Below are 20372 nucleotides of genomic sequence, written 5' to 3'. Positions count from 1 at the left end.
GCCCCTTCCATCCCTTCAAACTGAAACAACCGATACCCACAAAAACTTTAAAAAAGGAACCAGATTAGGGACAGCCTTCCCTGCCAGACAAGTTGCCTCTTCTGCAAGGTTGAGATGACACAGACAGTAAGGCTTAAAATACATAAACAAAGAGAACAAATACTTCTGAACTACTGCGCTTCTTGCCTCCTGAAAAGAGTACACCAAAGTAGGAAAGCCTCTGGACCCTAGCATAAAGAATGAGCTGGGGACAATAACTAACAATATATAAACAATATATAAACAGAAAAAAGGTTTTATATAAGTGCTACCACAGCTCCATAAAAAGCTTCAATATTAAACTTTTAAATAGATGTGTATGCAATACACCTTTTTAAAATGCAAACATTTCACTGGGCAGAAACTCAAACTCTCAATAGAGATGTTTGATGTAAACAAAGAGAAAAAGGGGAAGAAAAAAGCAACTGGTATCTCAGAGCCATCACAACAGGGATAGAAGAGGCATCACATTTGTTGTGTCCAACGGAAAACAACAGAATTCCTAGTAAAGTAGCACAAAGCTAACAACTAGAGATTCACCCAATTTGTTACCAATGTTGCTTCCTAAAACTAATAAAGTTTCCTGATGATACAAGTACAAGTCAAAACTTTCCAACTTCAGTCATACATCTCTAAGACTTTACAGAAGAGGTAACTTGTTTTCTAACCAAAAACTTTAAAAGCTAGCATACAAAAAAAGTGAACTGCCATTTTTAAGATTTAACAGATTACTTCCATACCTATGACCTCTCCTATAGATCTGCACTAAAGATGCATCAGGTAACCTTGTAATATTCAATTTTTAACTCATCTAGGGCATTCTTAGCACTGAAAACCTATTAAAAAATTCAACAACAGTTAAAGTGTGACCAAGTCAATTCGCACAGTATTGCTGCCTTAGGAGAATGAAGTGAAGATGCTTAGAGAATAAACCCGATTCTTGCTCGTTTCTCGTTTCAAATAGCTTGCTAAAGATGGGTAGGTTTTTGAGTATTACAATTTTGCAACCCTCTGCAGCTAAGGTGGTCTTCAGCTTCAGGCAGGGTAAAATACATTATTGTAATTCAGTGACATGACAAAAAGCTAGATACAAACAAGGTCTCTATCTGAAAAGAAATGTGATCTTCTCCTGGATGAACTGTAGAAAAAAAAAAATGAGACAGCACTACTTCTTCCTATAAAGAATCAGCAAGGTAGAGGTAAAAGCAGCAATTCTAAAAAAATTTCCTTCTGCCACATCACCTTTTGAGCTCCCTTTGACACCTTTGTTTCTTAAGCCATGAGCAGCTGCAGCTGTCTATAGTACATCTTTACAGTTACAACATTTACGTTACACTTTTTAGTTTCAGAAATTGAAATTCTGCATTCAGAACTGTGATTTGACCTTTGTTAGGCACAAGAAATACATCGTATCTTACAAATTAAGGATCTGGTGAATATAAAAATAAAAGTGTTGTAAGAAACATTTTGTATGACACGTTGCTCTACCACTTCCAGTTTTAAATGTGCGTGAATTCACAAGCTGCTGCTCTCAGTCAGGAGTTATATGTAAAAAGGCTTACAATTTTCTTCTATACAATTTTTCCTAGTTCACTAAGTATATTAATGCTATACTTGAAGAACAAAACTTAAATTTTGTCCAGTCTTTATCCAACTTGTTCGGCCTTCAGACAGAAAGTCTTCTATCAGATACGCAACACGTTGGCATCGCCCATCTACAAACTAAGAACTAAAGGAGGATTTCCAAAAAGTTGAAATTCAAAGCCAGTTTTAGAGACAAAGATTAAGTTTGATCAATATCATGTCTTCCAAGATGCTGCTACCAATTTATATGTAAACTGTAAAACTTAGAAAGGCAAAAGCTTTACCTGTATTTTTTCCCCCCTAGGATAACTCCTAGGGGGAGTTCTAAAGAAATAGTTTCACCTAAATGTGTAAAAACTAAACTTTTACTATAGTTTTTTTTATACAACTGAAGATCCTTGAATGCCTTATATCCAACAAGCAAAGAGCATTCCAGTTATGTTTTTCAGTGTACTGTAGAAAGCTCATTTTCAAATTAAATTTCCTAAGTGGTGCACTATCATTCAATCTTTAGATAAGTTAGCTCAAAGCAAAAAAGAAACCCAGCAGTCTACCTGACCTTGCTATTTGACCGTGTCAGAATCCACGCCATGTTCTGCCACCACTAGTAGTCCTCATTCATGAAAATTAAGAAACAGCTAGTAGAAGTTATTTGCAAATTGGTGCAAGTGCATTTTCAGTAATCATTGAGAAAGAAACCCACAGTAGCTTCCAGCTATATCAAACCTAAACTCTGAGATGTTCTGAGAACAAAGTTCACAAGTGATATTAAAATAAATGCAATACTTAATTTTTCTGAGAGTGTCAAGTTTAAACTGGAAGATACTTTATGATAACTGGGCTGACTAAATGGCAGCATCACTAACAACAGAATTTTTACAGCAATAATTTCTTCAACATACCAATGTTCCTCAGATTCTACCAGTATACTTCTACTTAAAGTTACATAAAAACCCCTGCACTGATTACTTTTTTGGTGGTGTTTCTTAACAAGCCAGTGCAGTAATAAAATTATGCACGTACATCCAACGAAGTTTTTCTAAGACTTACGTTGTAACATCTATCTGAAACCAAGGCTAGAGCTAAGCATTTGCAAGATAAACTATAAGAGCAATAAAACTGTAACAGGGAAAATGAGTCGTCTTCTTTCCTTTTCCTTTACACCAAGGGCAATACTCACATCTGCTGCTGTCATAATGGCCTTCCCCTGATCTGCAGCACAAGCACTCTGATTAACAGCTAACCTGCACACTTCACCTTACTGAGCACCACTGGGTTAACTCCACAATCTTCTGAATACTATCACATTAAAAGTTATCAGGGAGCCCATTATATCTAGCCACAGAAAACAAATATTTATTCCTGGCTTACTACATGTGAAGTTTATGATTCTGCTCTTATCCAAAACCTTCTATTAAACAGAAACTTTCTTAATTGAACAATACATTCTGCAAAATTCAGCAATTTCTGTGAATGATTAAATCCAAGCTTTTTCTTATTTCCTAAAAACTTTGTAATGTTTGTGCAACAGTGCATGCCCACATAAAATTAAGTCTTAAAACACCATTTACCATCTCTCTTTTGGAAAGTTCTTTACAATTTCACTAATGATTGGCTGGTAGCAGGAATCTCTTTCGGGTTTACCCTCTTCACTCCAGTCTCTTACGAATTGTTTCAAAGTAGACTTTAATTTATCCATGTCAAATGTTGAGGCTGGTGTAATCTTCCCTCTTCCCTGATTAAAGCGGAAAAAAAAGTTAGGGAAAATATGCAAGTATCTTTAGTTTTGAAAAATAAAAAATAAAGTAGAAACAGACAAGAAGTCATGCTTTTAGGGCTGTCAGGAGTTCTAGTCGATAGAAGACTAGTACAGAGATGGAACCTCCCACCCTGAGGAGGTCCTTCTATGTCACTACTGAGGCAGCCTTGAGAAGCTCACACTGGAGCTATCCCGAACTGTACTTAGCCTGCAGATACCAAAAGCAGACTTCCATTTCCATCACTGCCAGTCTTTCAAGTCCAAGTGCAATTTTCTGTGATAGAAATGCCACACTGAAAAGCAGATGAGTAGTGCAAATAAATAAATAAATCTTATAGATGATAACATTCAAAATTCTTGGCCAACCTAAAACAATTTAGGATGCCATAACGTACAATAACATATAATATGGCAGACAATATCAATTATGGCTTATATAGCCAATTGGAAAAATAAGATTAAAGTGTAACCAGGGTAGAGCTAGAACTCCAGAGTTAAAAAAAAAAAAAAAAAACACTACACACCACAAACAAACAACACCACACAAACACCACCACTGTTTTACTAGAAATGATTATTGACATTTGCCATAGATATTAGTTTTCATAATAGTAACCAGAACTATCAACATGTTGTTTTAGTAATCATCTCTACAAGATGTGAAAATGAGAGTAAGAAAATGTAAGCAAACAGGAATTCATAAAGAAGAAAAGGTAAGAAGGGCAAAAGGAAAGAATGCTGGAGGACAAAAGGTGTGAAAACACAAATGCAGAAAATCCCAAAGCATACAGAATTTAATTCTGGAATATCAAAAAGTTCAGTTTTAACATACATCTTCTCCATATTCTTTATTTTCAAACATATGAACGCAATCATTCACAATGGTCTGTAGTATCTGTTGATTATGATCAATGCACTTCCGAATCTTGTCAAGGTGAGGAAGAAATTGAGGGAGAAGACTCTGTTGGTTAGCTGGGAGAGATCTAAACTGCCTCTCCGTTCTGTTCACACGTTCGTGCATATTAGTTCTAGAAAACAAAACATTTAAGGTCTTTAGATATTTAGCAACAATATGTATAATAAATAAATACAAAGAATTCACTCGAAGCTGCTCCAGTTACAACTATCCATTTCTTTAACTAAATTCAGAGAGCGGTCAGACTTCATAATTTCCTACTAGAGAAGAAGTTCAAGAATTTTATAGGCAAAATGATTGTTTTAAGCTCTAGTTCCACATTACCACTCTTTCACCAATATGTTACAATTTAAATACTGTTTTTACCTCGTACTGTTCCATCACCAGCCACACATTTCCAGCACAGGTGATCACTACCTCCAATACATGGATCTACAAAATGATTCAATTAAATAAGCAACCAAACCACAAACCCATAAAAATTGCCAGATTGTTTCACAAATCCAATTTAAATGGAATGAAACAGCTGAATGTTGTGGTAACCTTTGGCTACAGCAATAGTGGGATGTGGAGTGGGGCTATCAGACTGTGAATCTGCTCATGTAACTGATTCGGGCTAAAAATAACTCATTCCTTTCCTCAAACAGTTCCACAGAGGAGAAGGTGTGAAGCTACTGCTGAAAGTCTTCTTTCTTCTCCTCTCCCTTTTCCTCTCCCAGTACAGTTCTGCCCTCTACCTTGTGACAGCTCTGGCACTCACCAGGCCTGCCATAAACCTGGCTTGACTCATTAACCCAGCAGAAAGCTATTCAATTTTTGCTAGATTTGTTTTTTGCCAGCTTAGCAAGTCAAGTTGCCTGAGCACAGGGTCGAAGGGACTAGAGAGGGAGAAGCTATGAAGCCAGGACAAGGGAATAGATATGGATACTGCCCCTTTTGGCAGCTGCAAGTATTTTATCAGGTTAAGCCATACTGCAGTTTCTCAAACTCTTGTGTCAGCATACATACTGCAGCATAGTGATGAGAACTAGCAACCAGAAGTAGTAAGGTGCAATTGCTGCAATTTTGATTGCAACCTCAACCTACAAATTCGACCAGTTAAATGTTCTCCAACAATACAAACATGCCACTGAGAAGGGCCTGTTTACTGTAATATCTACACTGGTTTTAAATGACATTTAAGAACAAAAAGCAGAGAAAAAACAGTAAGAAAAACTCTCTATACTAAACACAAATCAAGTAGCTCTCAAGCTCAATTTTAGCTCCATTACTAAAGTACTTGAAAGCAGTCTAGAGTCACTGTTGAGCTTGAAGCTGACAAAGACAACAGTTTCAAAGGATTTAAGGCCAGAGGATACAATTACATCACTGACACAGCCATAACAGACAACTGCAGTTAAACAAATATTTATATCCAACATAAAGGCTTTGGATATGACCAAACTGAATTACAGAGTTCTGTTTGGAAGGGACATCAGGACATCATATAGTTGAACCTCCTGCTTCTCCTGGAAAACAAAAACAAACAAACAAAAACCCCCAAACCCCCATGACATAAAAACACTAAACAGGACAAAGGCTCTAACCACCCACTTCTCCACAAACCTCACTGTCATTTAAGTGTTATGGATATGCTTGTCTTACATTGCCAAAAAGGGGTCAGTGCACAGCAATGCTCAGATGATGTAATCTGTCAATTGAAGTATAAAAATAGTGAAATAATAGTGAAATACAAATAATGAAACTACATCCCAAGCCTGCTTCACAAACCTAACAGACAATTTGCCAAAATAGTGCCAAGGACTAGGCCTCTTTCAGCCATGCCTACATGCAATTTGGAGCACTCTTCTCTTTCATTCTATGAATTCACGTGGCAAATCAGAGTTTTTTTCCTCTTATTTTGCTCCTAAACGGCCATCAAGCACTTTTCTCACTCAACAAACGTCTAGACAACTAGAACTGTAACAAAATGGCATCCATCAGCGCTATCGAAAAGCCTCATTTCTTCTGCAAATTAACCAGTCTTTCAAAAACTTCCCCAAAAATCGAGACTAAGTGAAACATCCTTTGCATATCTTTGCCAGTTCAAACTACTACTGTGTTTCAATACTTTATTTACATAGTGCATACTTAACCACTTTTATCTTAAAAAAAAAAAAAAAAAAAAAAAAAAAAAAAAGCCTTCTACCCGTCGCTTCAAGTGTTTGGCATTTTGAGGCCGGGGGGGGGGGGGTTGTTCCCCCCCCCCCCCTTTTTTGCTTCCTAGCCGGCAAACCGACTTCGTGGGTATCCAGAAACGCAAGGGGAGCAGCGAACCTTCTCTCCCCAGCCAAAGGCAGCACGCCCCGGCACAGTGCTCCCCACAGAGAACGGGCCGATGGACAGACGGACACGGACAGGAGAGCAAGGGGATCCGGGAGGCCGGCGCGGGGACACCGCGAAGCCGCCCACGTGGACAGCGGCCTCCTCACCGGAGCAGCGAGGCCGCCGAGCCGAGGGCACGCCTGCGCGGCACACGGCGGCAGCGGGGGGCTCGGTTACCCGTAGTATCGGAAGGCGTTGATGATCCTCCGGAAATGCTCCCGCTCCAGCCGCTCCTCCTCCGCCTCCGCCCAGGCTGCCGTGGCCGCCGCCGCCCTCGGCTCCTGCGGCTGCCGCCGCCGCACGTCGCTCAGCGGGGCCGCCTCCTCCGCCTCCCGCTCGCCGCCGCACTCTCCCCGCCACGGCAGCTGTTCGCGCTCCTCCTCGTGGCCCCGCCGCAGCCCCCTGCGCATCGCCTTGGCCGGCGGGTCCCTCTCGCCGGGGGGGCGCGGCGGCAGCGGCGGCTGCGCTTTGCGGGACACAGCGCACGCGGCCGACATCCCCGCGACAACAGCCGCCAACCGCCCGCCCCGCTCGGCGCGCGCGCCCTCACTTCCGGCACCAGGACGCGGGAGGGAGCCGGGAGGGAGCCGGGCGCGCGCCCGGCACCGCCCCCCGCGCGGGCAGCGCGCAGGCAGCATCATGAGAACACCGGGGGGAAGAAGAGCGGCGCAGGGCGCAGGCGCAGTAGCGGGCGGGGCGCGGCCCGCGGCCCGCGCTGCCCCCACACGGCCCGGGGCGGGGGGAGGAGGCTGCTCCCCGCCGCTGTCGGCATTTCACGTGTACCGACTGCAGGCGTGGAGCTGCTGTCTCCGTCCGTTTCTGCAAGGACAATTTGGCCAGATTAACAATAGCAAACTCCCCACCTCCCCTTAAAATAAGTAATAAGCAGCCACCTCTTTTTTTTTTTTTTGATCAGATCCCTGGCGAATTACTCAATTTACGTCAGCTATCCCAGGCAGGGAGAGCAATTTCACTGTAGGATAGTACTAGCCCTAACCCGTAGAAAATGGCATCTGCTTGGGGTTGTTCCTAATTAGTCTGAAATGCCTTTGCAGATACCGCAACATGCGCTTGCTGAGCTCCCTTGGAGCCCTCATGCAAAAAAAGTACAAGTTAGGCAATCAAAAACTCCAGCTCTTGCTTGGCCTGCCGCAGGCCTCCGTCTGTTCGCTGCTTGCTCTTGGTAAGATACAGATCCAGTCCTGTGCAGTAACCAGCTATTAGCAGTAAGGCATTTAATGCTGACGAGGAGGATACCGCAAAGGGAGCTCTGCGAATAATTAAACCCTGGGCTAAAGCCAAGTTGCTCTTTCTGAAAAAGAGCATGGGAACTGCCTGCAGGGAGAAAAACAAGGAGGTGACGTCTAAGAATAAGCAATTAAGCAATGTCTAACAATAGGTGAGTCACTACACTTCAGACTTCTCCCCACACAAAAGCCACTTTCCCCTTTCACCCTATAGGCAAGCCAGAGCATCCCCCTCATCCTGACGAAACCTGTCTGTGCAAACACCCTCCACGCGTCCCACAACAAGTCCTCCTGCTACCGTTCAACCTGCTTTGGTAACAGCCAGCTCTTACTAAAAAGGGCCTCCTTTGTTAAGGGTCAATCCCCTCCTCAGACTGAGGACCTGAAAAGCACTATATCATTATTTTGTCAAAAGGCTGGCAGGAAATAATGACTTTTCAGGTAAACCAAGTGATATAACTAGGGAATGGAGTAAGAGAGAAGCTTGTGGGCACACCAACCTTCTAACTGTTGAAATAGGAGCATCAGCCTCCTAATGTAAACACTCTCAATTTCCCCCCCCCCCTTGTCCTTGTCTTAACACGACTATTCTTCCTTTGATGCAACTGCGTTACCTGCATTGGACAGGTTGACTATGAAGGTGTTAGGTGGCTGTGCAGGAGAAAAAGCACAAAGACATTATTCCCAGTGGGATGGACAAAAGGGTAATTGCTCCCAGTAGTGCATTAAATGGTTACCTGAGATAGAAAGCAGTGCTTGTGACAAAATCAACATCTGAGTCAATTACGGTAGTGTTCGGAGTTAGGATTTTAGTTTCTAGACTTACCTCTGAAGGTTAGAGAGGGAGTAATAGTTTTGTGAAATAAAATGTTTGTTCCAACTACATAAATGACTGTTATCATCATGTTCATCATGTACAAGTGTATACGATGATAGATCACATGTATCATCATGTACATCATCATGTTCTTTCCATTATTTTGGCATCATCAGGATGAAGAAATCACCTTCTTCGATGTCAAACTAATCCTGTCCTTGCATTTCTCTGCTTCCTGTATATCAGCCATTTTACTTACATTAGTCTTCTACACTACAACAGCAACACTTCTATCCTCACATTTCTAAGCATATGCAAGACACTCAGCAAAGTTTTCCTTCAGCTATGACAGCCTAAAGTTGCAGCCAGAAGAAGGTGGCACTGCTTCCAAAGAACATCCTCTCTTCACCACTGGTTCCTGTCCTGCAGCTCTCCCCAACTGCTTTAGAGCTAGCACAAAAGATAGGGCTGTGCAAGAGCAAGAGCCAGCTGCCAGGGCCAAACTAGATTTTTCCCATCAGTGGTGGTGCCATCTTCAAAGCATTCTACCAACACACAACATAAGTCTTGGAAAGAGGCAAATGCTGCAGGGAGGTCTGTGAACTTTTATCACAGCGCCTGAAATAGCTTCTCTCCCAAAGAGACTCAGAAGAGTTCACTGTCTTTTCCCACTAAGGTGAGTTGCTGTAGCAACTGGCAAGAGGACGTGCAGTTTAGGCACAGCACATGAGCCAGGCCACTTTCTGCAGTCCATTCAAGGCAGGTCCATCCTGCCTGCTTCTTTTACTACAATTTATGGATCCGTTGTCTATAAACTTCCCAGACCCTTTTAAACCTGCTGGCACTGTCTGCCTTCTATGGCAATAAATTCCAGAAGCTCTCTATCTGCTGTGTGAACTGGTAGATCTGTTTCCAAAGATGGAAGAGTGCCCCCTAGATTTAGTATTGTCAGATTTAGTGAATAGTAGTTCTGCATCCACTTGACTCAACACTTTCAAGATTTTGTAAACCTTGACCATATTCCCTCAGTCTTCTCCTCTGCAGATTTAAGAGCCCAGCCTTTTTAGTATCTCCTCACAAAGCAGTTGCTTGATTTCCTTGATTAGTTGTCCTTCTCTTAACTCCACTATGTCCTCCCTCCAGAGCTGCACAATACTGAAAATGTGAGTGCACCAGTTTCATACAGCAGCATAATAGTACCACCTGTCTTATTCTCAATACCCTTCCATAAGATGGCCAACATTTTGATTGCTGCTCCACGCTGTGCCAATGGTTTCAAAGAACCGTCAAAGATAACTTCCCTGAGCAGTAACTTCCAGTTACAAGTTCGGCACCATGTACATTTAGAGAAATTATTTCAATTATTTTTCCGCAGATGCATAAATCTTTACTGAAGCTTACCAACCCCTGTTGCCCATGCAAGGATCTCACAAAGCTCAGGAAGCAAGTTCCTTGCCACTGGCTCAACATCAAACTACTTGAGAAAGCCCAGTATCATCTGCAAGCTTGAGTGATTTCATTATTCATTCCCGCCTCTGAGTTGCTGCTAAATTTGCTGAATAAGACCACTTGAGGACTGCCAATACTAAAATTCTTCCTCCTCCTGAAAGGTGCCCGCCCATTAAGTCTTACCCTTTGCTTCCTATCCTTTTCAATTCATAAAAGCATCACTTATGTTCCTCTGGAAACATCATATCTCTTGAAATTGTACTCATGCATTTCTCTGTGAAAGAGAATATTTCCAAAGATTACAAAAGACGACAATAAGTGAGCAAGTTCTGTGCAGAGATGGGAGGCGAGACAACAGCAACATTCCCCTTCTCCGTGTATTAGCCACTCTCTCTCAGTTGCACCTCTTCCAAAGTTAAATAAAAACAAAAATATAGTCTCAAGCCAGACAGTCCATCAACACATTTGAGCAAATGCAACTTGAAGTATTTTTTATTGCAAAATAATTATACAAATTAGCATTTGGAAGTACTTTGTCTCACACACAGTTTTACACAGCTCTAATCTGTTTCAGGCTTTTTTCTTTTTACAGTTTTAGGACGCCTATTACATTTCAATCACCATGATCAGTTCAGCCAAAGCATGATATGTAGTTTAGCCTTGTCTTTTAATGTATGTAGTTCAGTTTTAAAAGTCTTGTTTATCTGGTTGATAAAAATGTAAGAGGACATTTAGAAAAAGTAAGAGCTGATTCATTTCTTATTCAACAACTGAAGCTGATTCTACTTCTTAGTTTATCTAAATATATACACAAACCATGTAAGAAAGTTTTAACATACATTTAGAATACCTGCTTTTTAAATACATTCATTAATATAATTTCAACATGAGTTCTGAAAATTAACAAAGAATATCTTTCCTTCCTCCTCCTCCTTAAAGCATGCATTTATCATCTAGTACTTTATGCCATCCCAATTCTCAATCTTTCCATGATACATTACTTAACCTTGTCAGCGATGCATCTGCATTCTCACTGACCCATCTTATTGGCCCATCTTTTCCTACAACCTGATTTCTCTTCATTTTTTTTTTTATATCCGCTCCCAACTACTCCAAATAATCTGCAATATACAAATTACTTGAGAAACACCATGCAGGTATTTAGCATGTCTAAATATGTTCACTTATAACATTATCAGTAATATCTTCAGTTACTGAATAAGCAATGTAACAGCTCTTAACTATACAGTCTTAAAATTACTAGTCTTTTTAGCAACAGCACGTAGCCAGTTCCTCTATAACATGTTTATCAGTGACCTCCTCCCATATTTTTACTAGCTTCTAATCACTTTGTAATTCTCAAATACTATATAGTCATTTGAAATTGCATACATTATCTTCCAATATCCTTATTAATCAACAGAACTGCATCTTTATAGTTTTTTTCTATACAAAAATATTTGTTTATATTCTTTAAAAATGTAAGCATGCAATCAGATTTAAAGATTGGCATTTGGCTAAAGTATTACTGTTAGAAGGAATTCTAAAAAATATTGCACTGTTAATACTACTCAGCAATATGTGAGGCTTACAGAGTTAATAGTCACTACAAATCCACTTGTGTTGTACGAAGTAGTATTATGGACATACATACAACATCTGCTCAGTTGCCTTGCCAAGTACTACAGTGTTTGGTTTTCAGTCCACATCAGAGAGAATCCAAACTTCCTACATTATTATGCTGTGACTTGCTTACCTAAAATAAATAAGCACGTCACCTGTGGTGTCATTTCTCTGCTTGCTCATGGTATATGACTGTATATTAGGAGAAACTACCACTCCCAAAATATGTCTGCTTTCAGTCATGTTTTGCCCCTCCTTCCCCTGTTCTGGATTGGGCTTTTTTCCCCCCCTCCTTTTTAGTAGTAGATTCACCTATTATTTAAGAAAATCCAATTTCAATTAACTTCTTAAAAAAAGTTATAGCCTATTATGACTTAAAATAATAGACAAACATGTATAAGGACTGTGGCATATAGATAGACAGATCTATAATCCACACATTATTTCCATACAGAAAGATTACTTTTTGTTAACTTGGAATGGGAGAGGCAGATTCAATTTCCAACAAAATTACTTACTTCCTTCCCTTTGCTTTTTTAATTCCTGTATTATATCATTGTACACACAGGATAAAAGCTCCTCCTGGGGTTTTGTTCCATCCAAATAAACTAAAAAATAAGAAAGAAAGAAGTTTTCATGTGAGTTCTATGCCAATTATCTGTAATAGCAATTAAGAAAATCTTCACTATTCCTATGGGTGCAATCACAAGAGGTGAACAAAATAAAAGACAGGAACAGTAGTCCCTTTGGTTCTGTCCTGAATTCAAGTTAAATGTTTAAAAACAAAAACAAAACAAAAACTAGCATAATAGAAGGGTATTCCAGTTAAGAACTCACTCACAAATATTTTGGTCCAAAAATCTCCAGAAAGGTAGAGATCATAACATTGGGACAGTAGAGCAATGGACTAATTCAGCAGAAAGATCCCTATACAGTGGAAGACCTTGGGTTCTCCCTCAGCTATAGGGTTGGAATGAGCAAGGCAAATAGGGATATTGCTGTCCTCATTCTCACAGCGCAGTAAGGAGTGCCCTGGTCTGCACACTGATGCTTCTCTTCCCTCCGCCCCCACATCCAGAAGCAGGCAGTGCCAAGAGCTTTTACAGCACAAACGAAGCATCGCACAAACTCATGGCAGAGCCCCACCAATATACCCAACTTTGACACTTCTCATGCAAAACTGGCAACTGGAGTGTGTACAAGAAGCACCTAGGAAGTGCCCTAAGTTTAGGTCTTCAGGACTTCAGCCAGATTTTAATTCTTTTGAAGAATTCACCCAATACATCAGATACTACCTCAGAACTCTCCTATTTAGACATACACATGTATACATACATGCACACCCAAGCTGGCTTGTTACATGGACTTAATTAGTGATCAGAACATTTTGATTTTTTTCTTGTAACCTCATAATTTACACATTTTTATTTAAAAAAAAAAACTTTAAAAACTTGAAAAACAAAGCAACAGAAAGGTCCAAACCTACTACCCAAGCACCACAAATAAAAAATCTGAAGAATGTTTGCTTTAGTAGGGAACCAAATTAACAAACAAACCCACCCTCCCAAATTCTATGTTTAATCATTTTATAAGTTTAAAATTAAGGATAGCATACCAACATTACTTGCATTTTCTTCCAATTCGTTTTTATATTTCAGATACATAGGTCACACGTGTCCATCGAAGTACCCCGGTGTATCTGCTGGCTGATAGACTCTGGTGCTACACAAAAATATATTTGCTTTCCCATGCAAGTTTTACATTTTTCCCCCAGTATCAGCTGGTTTAATTAGAGCATCTATCCAAAATACAAATAGGCAGGGAAGCTGCATAACAAAGGAGCCTCCCTTGCTCCAACAGTTATAATACAATCAGTGATATGAACTCTTACTGAATTACCTATTTTGGCCAATCAAATCATGTTTAAGATGAGGTAAAAGGAAGGTTTCTGTGTAATATCTTTCTCAAGTAAATTAAGCTTTATCAAAAGCATTACCAAAACAAATTATTTTTTTCCTCTTTATTGGGCGTACCGATTTCTCAAGTTTTAGATGACTACCAATCTCATCTAGTCATTTCCAGCCTGGATGCCAAACTCCAGGCGAGTCAAGACAGGAACCAAGAAAATGGAGTCCGCCAGAATCCTTGGCCACACGTGAAAATGAAAGCCAACTGAATGGAGCATTTCTTCACTCAGCCAGCAGACACTGACTTCATGTACATGGATTGCTTCAGCACACGATTCAGGTTCCAAACTTGGAGCCAAGTCAGACATTGGCTCAGTAATATAAATCAAATACACAGTATAACTAATACACGGTCTAAACCAAATATACACTAAAACCACACATGAATATTATTACTTTAATTACCGTGTAGCTGTATTCACCCAAGGATAAGATTGCTTTATGTTTTTTGAAGTGCTTCTCACTTTAAACATAGTTTAACTGCAGTACGCAGTCAATAATCAAATAATTTCTCTGACCTAAGGAATCTCTTTTCAGTGTTTTTAAGACGTTTAACATTTTAAATAACCACCCTGTGCTCTAAATGACAAAAATGTTTGTTAGTGCTTGTTAAATAGTCTACACAAGCTTCCCTGTGAATCACAGAGGACAGCTAATCTTACTAGCTTTTATTTGGCAAGCACAGAAGAAAAGCTAGTACAAAAGAACCACTCCACGCTAGGGGATAGAGTGACCCTCAGTGAGCAATAACTGAATAATCTTACCTCCTCCTCCTTTTGCACTCTTCATAAGGAAAGGTCAGAAAATATCTTCTATCCCACAGTTCATTAAGTGGCCTAAGACAATAATATATTTAGTTCTCTTTTCCCTTCCAGGGAAACTTTTAATATACCAGGTTACATAATACTGCTTACTCATAATTATATAAAAGAAAGCCTTCCACAATTAAAATATAAACGTCTTCTGTATTTTTCGGATTGATACATGTAGTCTGTGATTCTTCAGTCAAGACGCGCAAGCTTGCTGGGCTGTTCATCTGACTGTGAATACTTTTCACCATTTCATCCATATAGAGGGCATCAAGTACTAGATGAAACCAAAACCACAGGCATTTCTTAGAAACAGAAAAGAGGGAAAAAGAACCCTTGAGTATCCCTCAGTTAGTAAGTCAAATAATCTAACTATAAGCATTAATGAAAAGGAACAAGATTACCCCCAAAACATCTCACACACACAAAGTTGTTCCTTGTTTGCAACAGGTGACACCTTGAAACTAAAGCGGAATTTCAGGTGAATGTGGCCCCTCAAAACCGTGCAACACCAAATAGCATGTGAACTCACTTCACAGCCTTTCTCTCCATCATGAAAGCTGTGAGATTGCTCTCCAATTCTATGAAACTTGTAAAAACCTGCTTGCCACTAAGACCTCCTCCCTTCTGTCAGTTGTAACTTAAACAGGCCAACGAGTTTCAAAAACTTTTTGCTTTGGGTTTTTATTGGGTTTGGCTGTTTGGGAGGTGGGGAGAGACAGACTGGATCAAAAACAGGATGGCATATCAAGCAGCACAGTATAAAGCAACACTTTTACACGTCTATCTACGGACAGAAACAGAACACATCGGGTAAGTACTGAATGATAGAAAGAAAGCAGGCTTCCTCCTAACATAGGAGCAAATACATTTTACAGGAGAACGGGGTTTAGAAACTGATGCAAGACACATTTTTTAATAAAAAATTAGAAGGCCACAACCCACAGTGCAGATCCACAGGAGAAGACAAAGGTAAAGACATCGTAAGCTCCCAGCTGGTACTGGAATCTAGAATAGCAGCATTAAACCTGGATATTTGAACCTGAATGTCCAATTGATCCCTCTAGTTTCACGTTCAAGTTTCATGTCTAGAAGCTGAGACAAAAACTGCACCACTGATGAAAATCAGTTTTCAGATGGAAGTTATGGTTCTGGCCAATATCAAGAAAGTGATGCGTTTTGTGGTCCCTGAGTACTGGAGGAGATTAGCTAATAATAAACTGTTCATAGATATCACTTGAACTAAAGCACTGGCCTAAAGTGGATCTGGATCTAAATGTTTAAAAGACTAAATTATCATGTTGGGCGAGTATTAACTATGAACTTCAAAACGTTGGGTCACCATGTGAGATCTGACACGAGATAAAGGTGTCAAGATTGGACCCAAATTTTGACTGATTTGGGATGTGATCATGAAAGAGACTCAATGGTCATGACATCCCATGAGTTCATCATCCAAGTGAAAAATATCCATCACTGCACAGAAAGTGATGAGATTAAGCTTATGCCAGTGCTGCAAGCCAAGAGACTTTCAACTGAACAGTGCCATTTGCTACTGCTCCAGGTACAAACTCAAGAAGTAGAGGAAAAGATAAAAAAGAGAAATGAAAAGGAGAAGTGCTAGCTTCAGCTGTTCACTAGTTCAGCAAGTTTTCTGTTTACATATTGGTGAACTGAGAGAAACTGAACAACAGATCCCTTTGAAACAACCATTTGCTCACCATCTTGCTCTGAGCAGAAGGGGGAAGAGGGAAGTACTAAAATTCTACACAGCAGACATTTCAGTACAAAGCTCACTAACAATGTATCAAAGCTACTGACCGTCGTATAGCTTAAATCCATGTTGATCTGTCTCTACTTCAGATTCCGGCTGGAGAGAAAAAAAATTAACATTTTCTGGGCTGCTCTTATGAACACTTTCACAGATACATTCTCTTAAATTAAAAACATATGAGTTATATACCACTGTATCATAAGTGACAAAATTTGTCTTCAAAATTAAACTGCTGTATACAACCATGAAAATACAATATACTTTATTTGATCTAGAACAACAGATTCTTCAAATAATACCTCTTAAGTTCATTAGAACTTTATTTTCTAGAAATAAGAACGACTTCATCCTCTTTAATAAACAACTCCAATGTTAATACAAGAGTTGCTTTTCTTTTTTAATTTGGAAACCACAGAACTACATACTGCTGCATGGGTTTTTTATCTAGGATTAAGACAAAAATATTATTAGCTTCATGAGCACAAAATATCTTGTAAAATGCATCCAGCATACACCTCTTCTTTATTTAACAGAGCACCAAAGAATACAGTAAACTCCTTTTTGTTGAGTATACTCAGTCTTTTTTGGCAACTGAAAAGTTCTGTTATCGCAATGCTCTCGTTCTATTCCTCTCGCATAAAGTTAACGTGATTTCGAGCAGCATCCATTTCAAAAAGTTTATCAATAGGAGAACTGAAAAGGGAAAAAATGGTACTAAAACTTTATCTTAAGCTTACTTATATCTATCAGGTCTTCTATCAAAGCCTTTACCTTAAAGAAGTCATCCTGAGAGATTATATCACAGTTGGGAAGAATTTTCTTAAGCTTCTCTGCCAGTGTTGTTTTCCCCCCCATTTGTTACACTGAATTAGAAAACACAGTAAAAATTGGATCAAGACAAAAATACGCGTATACACATGCACACAGACATATGCACATGCACACCCGCTTACATGTAAATATAGTTAGGGTAAGTCAAAATACAGATACAATCCAAAAACCAAGAAGTTTATTCACATTAAATACTCCCTACATCCAGAAATTTGCTGGCAAGTTCTAACAGCTTTCAGAGAGTAAATCTAACAGTGGCAAGAAAGGGAATAGAGATGGCATCTGAGATTAATGAAAAAGACAGGGACAAGTTCTAAAAAGTTACATGATATATATATATATATGTCAATATTGTGTTGTATTTGGAATCTATTTTCAAAATATATCTCAAAATACAATTTATCACAAATAGAAACAATGTCACACTTAATTCTGAAACAAATAGCAGTCTTAAGTTTGAGGAAATTTAACTTGTCAATACTTACCCTCCAAGGCCAACAACCAATACTTTCATAGTTTGTATTCTCTTCAGTTCTTTCTTTTCACTGTCAAAAATAATAAGCCAGTGAAATTTGACAACAAGGAAACCTGCTATTGCATTAAGTAACACCAGGTATAGATAATGTTTTTTAAGCTTTCTGTCCTACTTCTTTGCAAAGTTACTGTCAGAACCTCTAGCTCTTCTAGCATCTTAATGCTAACAGAAAAACCCCACACATACCACATCAGATTTGGATGCATTATACCACAGACAGTATTTTAACAATTTGGGGAGAACTTTGAGAGACTTGTTCTACCAATATCAATTAACATGGCAGTTTCTGGAAGAAAAGCACAATCGCTAGCTCAAACAACTAGCTGAAACACTAGGTAAGAAAAAGAGATGCTGTGGTGAAAAAAAAAAAAACAAAATCCAAACCCCACAGAACCCAATGCCATGTGCCAAGGTGAAAGATGTTTTTAAAATTTCATAAAAGTTTATACAAAGAGTATGTCCAAAGATTCTCTTATGAATTTGGCCTCAGCAGTTTAAGAATCCACCATTCCCTTGTCCCGAGTTAACAGCACAGACCATACAAGTGCTCCAACACAGGGCAATTGGGATTCATTAGAACTACTGTAAAGGCAGTTTAAGCCATCCTGGCTGATTTAGCACTGTAGAAGACTATGTAACACTTGTTCTGCTCCAGAAGAGATCAAAAACTAAAACTCTGGAACAGATGTTCACCCACATGCCCACTGCTGCCAAGAAACCAACCTTGAGGCTCTGACTGGCTGAACACCTTCAGCTGTCGCTGCTGCCAGAAGACACAATCTTGTCTTTCTCCAACTCTCTCTTACAACTTCATGCTGGTGCAGGTGTTTGCAGAACCCATAGTGAACTGCATTGGAAAACTACTCCACCTGAAGAACAGTTCTGCAAAAGGGAAGGGAGGAAAAGAACAGCAGTTGTCAGCTGAATTAATTCCCTTCAATTTACCATCTATTCACCCATGCCGGGGAAGATACAGTGTAGCAGAAGGATGGGTAGCAATGGAGCTGCTTCTCTTGACAGCAGCACTAGTCCAGAGAGTTTGTCAAACCACAGTTTAACATTTGTCAAACATTACTTACCGAGAGCACACACCAATTAATAACTATTTAACCACACACAAACACACTGTTTTTCACCCACTCCATCCTACTAGGTCACACTTAAGAAGATAAGGCCTATAACACATAAGACCTGATAGGACAGAAGGGGTAAAAGCAAGTGGGGGAAAAAAAAAAAACCTCCCCAGTAACAAACAAGTATCTGCTGTACTATACTAGACAAAAGACAGGGCATGAGTATGAAAAGTAAAACCCACAGTATTTCTGTTTTAAAGAAAGAGTTGGATATACACAGAGTCTGGGAGAAAGCAGTTTTAGCCTTTTCTACTTGGAACACAAGACTGAAAGTTCAACTATATTCCATTCTCATTATTTCACAGGCCTGTGAAATCTTTACATGGTCATTTTATGTGTTTCTTCTGGTAGATAAAAATAAAAACATATTGACTAGTCCAAGAGTTATCATCAGTACAATAGCTGTTGATCTGCAATGCTGCTGAGTACCTACAGCAGTTGGCACTGGACAATTTTAGAAGTCAGCATCTGAGGGCTTGTTAGGAATATTGTAACTCCCAAGTTAGACGATACACTGCATGTTGGTGGTATTACCTGTCTATTCAGAGAGCACTAACAGATTACCTGCTTGCTCTCAGGAAGCTCTGATACTCAGTCCCTCAAAAAACTACTATTTTTTAAAAAAATCAGTAAGATTTGTGTTCTTTGTCCTTTGTCCCACAAAAAAACCCCACTATCTAACAAACTAAATAACATCTAGATACACATGCTGAGCTTTGGACTCTAATTTACATCACTGTCTGTATGAGAGTTAATCCCCATTTAAAGGAAAAAAACACCAAGATGAACAAAATCCACCAGCTCTTCCCTGCTGCCTCCTCCCCAAAAGGAAGGAATAACACAAATTACAAAGACAAGTTTGCCACCAACACTGCAACACAAAACTCCTAAATTATTCCTTCCTGTCTCACTTTAAGCATCTCTAAACAACATAAACCTGTTATGACCACATCAGAGAACTGCTATTAACCGATTTTTTACGCCACGGCATGACAAAGCTGCAGCACACGGTAGCAGTTCAGCGGTAACGGCCAAAACACGCTTCCCATTTGGCACGACCACTTCAGCACCTCCGAGGTTAATACTGACTTTTAACCACTGCTTAAGGACACGCAGGATGTCCCGAAGAAGCCATCCCGGCCCAACGGCTTTCACACGGGCAGAGCTCCCACCTCTTGCGCATAACTACGCAGGTGACCAAGGCGCGTATGCCACCAGCTTCACCGCGGAGCCGGCACGAAGCTCCTGTCACAGGCCCGCGACGGGGGCCCCCCAGGCACCTGCACGCGCCCCTCGGGCCTGGCCGCCGCCAACGGCCGCCCACCTCCCCCGCCCACGCCGCTGCCCCGCCGCGGCCGCGCGCTCTGATTACGGCCTCCTCAGGCCGCGCTCCATTCCCTTCCGAGGGGGGAGAGCGAGGAGGGGCGACGGGTGGGGCCTGGGCGCGCGCGGGGATTGGCTGCGCCCCGGCTCGTCCCGCCCCCGACTCGCGGGGCGCCCGCCGCTGGGGGGCGCCGCCGGCAGC

General features: G+C 40.4%; 1 protein-coding gene across 1 annotated transcript in view; it reads right to left on the bottom strand.

Moving 5' to 3' along the window:
* Window positions 1-20274, bottom strand: part of LOC135324489 (carnosine N-methyltransferase-like) — a 38153-nt gene extending 17879 nt beyond the window's left edge. Inside the window, 10 exon segments of the mRNA XM_064500987.1 lie at window positions 3195-3358; window positions 4215-4410; window positions 14530-14601; window positions 14680-14851; window positions 16396-16444; window positions 17120-17200; window positions 17202-17211; window positions 17665-17724; window positions 18438-18596; window positions 20020-20274. Coding sequence (XP_064357057.1) covers window positions 3195-3358; window positions 4215-4410; window positions 14530-14601; window positions 14680-14851; window positions 16396-16444; window positions 17120-17200; window positions 17202-17211; window positions 17665-17693 — 773 coding nt within the window. The 5' untranslated portion in view covers window positions 17694-17724; window positions 18438-18596; window positions 20020-20274.
* Window positions 20275-20372: the final 98 nt, after the last annotated feature.

The sequence above is a fragment of the Dromaius novaehollandiae genome, chromosome W, assembly GCF_036370855.1.
Source record: "Dromaius novaehollandiae isolate bDroNov1 chromosome W, bDroNov1.hap1, whole genome shotgun sequence".
Lineage (NCBI taxonomy): Eukaryota > Metazoa > Chordata > Aves > Casuariiformes > Dromaiidae > Dromaius > Dromaius novaehollandiae.
Note: the sequence above shows the minus strand (reverse complement) of the source record. Positions and strands in the feature narration are given on the sequence as shown.